The 7,346-nt window shown below is 51.2% G+C and overlaps 1 protein-coding gene across 3 annotated transcripts in view; it reads left to right on the top strand.

The window, feature by feature from the left end:
• The first annotated feature begins 449 nt into the window (after positions 1-449).
• TXLNA (taxilin alpha) overlaps positions 450-7,346 on the top strand; it is a 16,514-nt gene continuing 9,617 nt past the window's right edge. Inside the window, exons 1-5 of one of the 3 annotated variants that reach the window (XM_079778127.1) lie at positions 450-562; positions 1,123-1,332; positions 1,933-2,268; positions 4,125-4,216; positions 5,297-5,467. In XM_079778127.1, coding sequence (XP_079634253.1) covers positions 1,155-1,332; positions 1,933-2,268; positions 4,125-4,216; positions 5,297-5,467 — 777 coding nt within the window. In that variant the 5' untranslated portion in view covers positions 450-562; positions 1,123-1,154. Of the gene's footprint in view, positions 626-775; positions 1,014-1,122; positions 1,333-1,932; positions 2,269-4,124; positions 4,217-5,296; positions 5,468-7,346 lie in introns of those variants that run through there. The other 2 variants (XM_079778128.1, XM_079778126.1) reach the window with 2 other exon arrangements.

Below are 7,346 nucleotides of genomic sequence, written 5' to 3'. Positions count from 1 at the left end.
TACGGAAATTGAGTCCTGAGGAGAGAAAAGAATGCCAGTCACGTAGCAAATTCATGATGAAGTTGGGACTGCAATACAAGTCTCCTGGTTCCCAGTCCAGTAATTTGTCCCTCGTCCTCAGTTCCCAGACGGTCATACATGTTCACAGCATGGGAGAAGTGTTGGTGGAAGCGTGCAAGAAAGAAGAGACAGGTGGAAGGCTTTTGGGGCTGAATCGTAGCTTCTGAGCGAGAGAAACAAGCTTGACGGTGGTCTTTGTGCAGAATGACTGGCTCCTTTCGGACCTCCTGGGTTTCTGGCACCTAGAACTAAAGCCCTTCCTATTGCATCCTGGGAGTTGAGGGTCATCCCCGGTGCATGGAGGGACGTGTAGTCTTTTCCCTCCCCCGCCTTCCCAGTTTGCCCGCCTCAGAGGCCGCGTCTCTTCATCTTTCCCAGCAAGCCTCGCGCGAGAGCCGGCTATTGATTGGCTGCGGAGAGCAGGCGGCTCTGCCGGCAGCGGTTACCCGGGTTTCCGGTGCGAGGCCACCGTGGGCGAAGCCGTGAGGACGTCGGCTGTGGGGTCCGTACCGTGGCGGCTAGAGGGAGGGGGCGATCAGAGGGTCCGTAGACCTGAGCGCTTTCGGTCAGTGGGAAGAATCACGCAGATTCCGCGCGAGGACTCGGGCCGGAGGGCAGGGCTGAGGCCTCTGCGCGTGCGCGGGCGGCAGGAGAGCGGGCCGCTCGCGGGGCGTGGGTGGCTGTGCGCGCGGGGGGTGGAGGGAGGCCCATGTGGGGCCCGGGAGGCGGGGGAGAGACCGGGAATCTAGCGTCCCGCCACGTCAGTCACCGCCGGGAACCTATCCGGCGCTCGGCGGATCCTGAGGGGGCCGCGTTGTATCGGGAAGAGGTTCAGGGAAAAGGAGGCCTTTCTTCCCCTGCTCCTGGAGCAGCGCCCCGAAAACCTGCCTCTGCACACCAGGCTCCCCTGACCCGCCAGAGACGGAGAGAACCGTGGGTTACCTCCAGGGAAGGTCGGCCGGTTTGTTTTAGAAGCTTTGTGCATCCGGTATTGGGATTTCTCATCCAGGCTGGGAAGAATTTCGAAGTCTTGGAAAATAGCGAATGTGCTTGTTTCTATAGGATCTGCTCCTCAGCTAGCATTGCAACCCACAATGAAGAACCAAGACAAAAAGAATGGGGCTGCCAAGCAATCAGGCAACACTTCCAACCCAAAAAGCAACCCGGGGCAAGTGGAAGCCGGACCAGCGGGAGTCCAGGGGCTGCCCGGCCAGGCGGCCTCCACGGCACAAGCTGAAGGTTCCGCCAGCCAGACTCCCAGGAAGACGGAGGGTGTGTGCCAGCTCTGCTTTTCCAGCGGGCAGGGGGAGGGGTTTGTGGTGCGCCGGTCTAGCTTCTGGAGGTGGAGGCCCCTGTTTACCCAGAAAGAAGGAAATTAGAATGAGAGAGGACAGTGCTGAGTCTGTGCGATCCCCACCGTGTCCTAGGGAGTTGGGAGAGCCTTGGACTCTAAGCACAGGAACAGAACTCTTGAGAGAAGGCTCTGACAGGATTAAATCGGGAGCAGTCAGATGAGACACCGAACTTGCAAGTCCAGGTTAGAAACGCCTCATGTACCAGTGGGTAACTGCTCTTTATATTTGAGGCATTTCTGGAACTTTTTTACTATCAAGAAATGATTTTCACCAGGAGGAGAAGGGGGTGGATTAGACATTGAGCTCCTGCTACATGCCATCCCTATGTGCTGGATGCTTTACCTGATTTCTTTTATACTCACAAAAGAGAAATACTCATGTCATTTTATAGGTAAATAAACTGAGGCTTAAAGAAGTTAGGCAACATTTAATCCAAACCAGTAAGTTTGGGCCTGAAAAAATCCCGACCAGTGGTATAACCATCTTGTTTCACATTCTGCCCTTCTTCCTCCTGTAGGAGCACAAGCCAAAACCTCTCAGTCCGGAGCCCTCCGTGATGTCTCTGAGGAGCTGAGCCGCCAGTTGGAAGACATCCTGAGTACATACTGTGTGGACAACAGTCAGGGAGGCCCAGGTGAGGATGGTGCACAGGGTGAGCCTGCTGAACCTGAAGATGCAGAGAAGTCCCGGACCTATGCCTCAAGGAATGGGGAGCCTGAGCCAGAGATCCCAGTAGTCAATGGTGAGAAGACCTCCAAGGGGGAGCCAGGCACAGACGAGATCCGGGCAAGTGATGAGGTGGGAGACCGAGACCACCGAAGGCCACAAGAGAAGAAGAAAGCCAAGGGTCTGGGTGAGCAGAGGGCAACTACTTGTGAGGCTGGTGAGGGGAGAGTGTTTGGGCCTGACATTCCTTGGGCTAGCCTGCTCTGCTAGGATTCAGAGTAAACCCTCCTTTCCAGTGCAGTGTACCATACCAGTTTAATCATAGCCAGGGCTATGGGGCCATAGCATAGAGGAGTGCAGATTGTTCACTGCACAGGGACTTCTGGCCTTGGGAGCAAGTGAGAAGCGAAATCCAACCTGCTGTCTGAGAAAATGGGGAGCAGGAGACCTGGGGGGACTCCTATGCCAGCCAGCACCATTTCTAATCTGTGCGACCTTGGGCAAGGCCTTTCTCCTTTTTGGTCCTTAGTTGTCACTTCTCTACAGTAAGAGAATTGGACTAGACCCGGGTTGAAAACTCAAATAAGCCAAGCTAGCCAAGAAAGTGCCCACTTCATCCGATGGTTGACTGCCACCTGGGTCCCAGCACGTTGATAGCATGTAAAACTACAAGCTAAGTCTAGACAGCCTTCCTTTAAAAAAACAAACAACAAAACCCAGCCAGAGTTATGTGCAATCTCTAAGATTTTTAACAGTTGGCAATTGGTATGCTGGGAGCCAAACAAAACCTATCTGTGGGTTGGCTTTGGCCTGTGATTTGCAGTCTCTCTGGGAGCCTCCCAGGGTTGCCATTGCAGAAGTCTAGTGCTGTGCTATGTACAGTGGCTCTCCAGGGAGACAGGAAGAATCGGACTCAGGCACAGGCAGTGGGGGAGAGTAATTTGGGTGAGGGTGGAAGTAGAAGGATATTGTGTCTTAAAGACTCAAAGTTGGGTGGTATTATACCCATATTTTATTCCCTGCTTACCCACCCCCTGTCATTCTAATTTAAGGAAAGTTTGTTTGTTTGTTTTTAATCTTAGGATCAATTATTGGAAGGTATATTCATTTTAAAGTTCCTTGTTTGGCTACTTCTGTTGATAAGAATTTCATAATTCTCAAAGAGACCTGTTCCTTTTTGCATTCTTCCTGTTTCAGAAGGGAGTTCCTAGCACTGAAACAGTAGTACTGAATTCACATAAGACACACACACACACATATTTAATATCTTTATTGATTTCAGAGAGGAAGGGAGAGGGACAGAGATAGAAACATCAATGATGAGAGAGAATCATGGATCGGCTGCCCCCTGCACACCCTCTACTGGGGATCAAGCCCGCAACCCGGGTATGTGAATCACACCATGACATTGTGGTTCATAGGTTGCTGCTCAACCACAGAGCCATGCTGGCCGGGCAGGAACACCTTTCTTAAACCTGTTGGTAAAGCAGGTAGTTTTTTTCTCCCTTTCCTGGTGCTCACCAAGGAGATTCCACAGAGATTCAGTCATTCATTTTTGTTGTTGTTGCTAATCCTCACCTGAGGATATTTTTCTATTGATTTTTAGGGAGAGTAGAAGAGAGAGGGAAGGACAGAGAGAAGCATCGATGTGAAAGAAACACATCGATTGGTTGCCTCCTGCACGAGCCCTTACCAGGGTCCGGGCCAGGGAAGAGCCTGCAATCGAGGTATGTACCCTTGACTGGAATTGAACCCAAGACCCTTCAGTCCGCTGGCCGACACTCTATCCACTTAGCCAAATTGGTTAGGGCCAGTCATTCATTTAATAAGTATTGAGCATGTCCTCAGCAAGGGGCGCTAGGGACAGCACTGAGCTACATTGGTAGGCAGAATTGAGTTGGTTGCAGACCTCATGAAGCACACGTTTTAGCAGGAAAGGCAGCCAGTTCAACAAACAGAAATGTAAAGTATGATAGGTGGGCCTAGGCCTAGAGGGGACTCCCAGAGAAAAGGGTACATGCCTTTGTTCCCTGTACTTTGCAGGAAAGGAGATTACGTTACTGATGCAGACATTGAACACACTGAGTACCCCAGAGGAGAAGCTGGCAGCTCTGTGCAAGAAGTATGCTGAACTGGTCAGTTCTCCCCCTTCTCCTTGCACCCTCTCTGCCTCGGAACATCAGCAGGCCACCCAGCATGGGGTTGAGGGTACAAGGGCAGGTGGGTGGCTTAATTTCTGTTCAACCTCTCTAAGCCTTTTCCTCATCTGACTGGGGGGGCGGGGTCTAGTCCCAGCCACCTTCTTCCGGTCTGAGAAATTGTACATTCTAGTGCAACAACATTAATCATTTGATATTCTCTTAATACCCAGTCCACAGTCACATTTCCCCGATTGTTTAAAAATGTCAGTTTGATTAAATCAGGATCCAAAGGAGGTCCATTTATTACGTTGTGTTGTTACGACTTTTTCCCCCCTTTAAAGCAGTTTTTATCTTACTGCCCTGCTCTTTTCCCCATAACATTGACTTATTGCAGACCAGTTGTCCTGTTCTAGCTTTGTGGTAGCATTTCACGTGTTCCTTTACCTCCATGGTTCCTGTAAATAAAGTGGAATTTTTCTGGGAAACGAGGGCAAAAGAGTTGAGGGCATAAGGAATTTCAGCTGAGTGAGAGATTATTTAAAGGAAAGTGCAAGGGCGGTTGGTTCAAAGGCTTGAAGGTTCAATAGGGCAGTAGACCTGAGACCTCAGATAAGGATTGGAGAGGATGAGCTTGGAAGATACGTGGTAGTCCTGGCTTGGGATGAGATCTTGGAGGTGGGTGCAGTTCTGAAAGATGACATAGTGGCCGATTGAAATGTGACTACTCTGAATCTGGATGTGTTGTAAGTGTAAGACAAAGAGGAGTAGCAGGTGATCTCATCTGAGGGCATGAGTGTCCCCAGAATTGGGGTAATGTAATGGTCTGAGAGCCGGGAGAGAAACTGGGATCTGCTGGCTGTGTACCTCTGTCCTATCTGAGTGTCCATTTCTGTATCCTTGGGGTACGGGGGCCCTAGGGGTTATTGTGAGTAGCAAATGGAGCACCCACACAGTGTCCGACCTGAGCTATTATGGCTGGAGTCGGGAGAGAGGGCCAGGGTTAGGTCAGCTCAGGAGACCCTGGATCCCCATGGGAAGAGCCTCCAGGGTACTTACCTGCCCTCCTGTCTCCAGCTGGAGGAGCACCGGAACTCCCAGAAGCAGATGAAGCTCCTGCAGAAGAAGCAGAGCCAGCTGGTGCAGGAGAAGGACCACCTCCGCGGTGAACACAGCAAGGCCATCCTGGCCCGCAGCAAGCTCGAGAGCCTGTGCCGCGAGTTGCAGCGCCACAACCGTTCCCTCAAGGTAGGCTGGCTGGGCCCCCTGAGAGGGACAATTGGTTACCTTAACTTCCACTTATCTTTGGCAGCTTTTCCCTTAAAAACTAGCACAGGTTTTCAGTACAGAAATAGATTTCCCAGTAATGCCCTGATTAGCAAGAATTGCTTGTAACCATTTGACATGTACTTGTAGTAAGGAAGGTAAAGGCTAAGAAGCAAAGAGAACCCAGAGTGCAGGCCTTCAGGAGTTCTTAACTTCATCACAGTCCCCAGGTAAGCTGGGGTCCAGTGCCGACCAGCAGCTCTTGTCCCAGTGTTGGCCAATCAGTAATGTGCGTCCTTTCTCCTTGTTCTGCCTTGCCTAGGGTGGGGTCACTGGTTAAAGCCTGGTCACTACTATGACCTCCCGGTCATACAATTTGGATCAGTAAATATATGGTATTTTGCAACTTGCTTTGCTCGTTTTTAGTTTATCTTTTAAAATGTTACAAATTTGTTTGATATACTATCTAATAAAAGATTGATATGCAAATTAACCATCACTCTGCTATACCCACAAGCCAGCCAATCAGCATTGATTATGCAAATTAACCCCAACCAAGAGGCTGCGCCACAGAGAGCAGGAGGGAGGCTTGGGTTTCCCCGGCGACGGAGGAAGCCAAGCTTTCCGCACACCCTGGCCAGCCGAGGCCTCCACTACAGGCTACAAAGTTTCAATTATAAAAGATAAATCCCAACAGAAATGGCGGCAGCCACGAGCTAGAGAGAGCAGGAGGCTAGGGTTGCCCCTGGTGATGGAGGAAGCAAAGCTTTCTGCACAACCTGGCCGGCCTAGGCCTCCACTTAAGGCTACAAAGTTTCAATTATAGAAGATAAATAAACCCCAATAGAAATGGCTGCCATCACGGAGCAAGCAGGAGGCTTGGCTTCACTCCAGGCTACAAAGTTTCAATTGTAGAAGATAAATAAAATCCCAGATACCAAGGCCTCCGCTTGAGTCGCGGGGGTGTGTGGCCAGCCTGCAAACCACCACAGGCCCCTCGTCCAGGCTGCCCCACGCACCAAGGGAACCCCCACCCTGATTTGGGACACCCTTCAGGGCACCCTATCCTATCTAATAAAAGAGTAATATGCAGATTGACCATTACTCCAACACACAAGATGGCTGCCCCCATGTGGTCAAAGATCCTGTCCCCATGTGGACACAAGATGGCCAGCAGGGGAGGGCAGTTGGGAGGGACCAGGCCTGCAAGGGAGGGCAGTTGTAGGCGATCAGGCCAGCAGGGGAGGGCTTTTGGGAGGGGCCAGGACTGCAAGGGAGGGAAGTTGGGGGCGACCGGGCCTACAGGGAAGGGCAGTTGGGGGGGGACCAGGCCTGCAGGGGCGGGCATTTAGGGGCAAACAGGCTGGCAGGGGCGCAGTTAGGCATCAATCAGGCTGGCAGGGGAGTGGTTAGGGGGTGATCAGGCTGGCAGGCAGAAGCGGTTAGGGGCAATCAGGAAGGCAGGCAGGTGAGCACTTGGGAGCCAGCAGTCCTGGATTGTGAGAGGGATGTCCGACTGCCCGTTTAGGCCCGATCGCGGTGGGATCGGGCCTAAACGGTCAGGCGGATCGGACATTCCTCAAGGGGTCCCAAATTGGAGAGGGTGCATGAGGGACAATTCCCCCCATGCATGAATTTCGTGCACCGGGCCTCTAGTAAGATAAAAGTATAACAAGTCAAAGGTAATAGTCACCCACTGTCCTCAACCCCAGTGGCCAGCAGAAACCACTGGGAAGTAAACCTACTAATATATATGTAAGTTTAAGTACAACCTTTTAACTTTCCTGTCTACATAGAAAATCTTACATACAGTTTTTTAAATGAAAGTATTATACACGTATTTTTTCATATCTTATTCCAT

This window comes from Cnephaeus nilssonii, assembly GCF_951640355.1.
Source record: "Cnephaeus nilssonii genome assembly, chromosome: 7".
NCBI lineage: Eukaryota > Metazoa > Chordata > Mammalia > Chiroptera > Vespertilionidae > Cnephaeus > Cnephaeus nilssonii.
The sequence above is the reverse complement of the archived record's forward strand: the minus strand, read 5'-3'. Positions and strand labels throughout refer to the sequence as shown.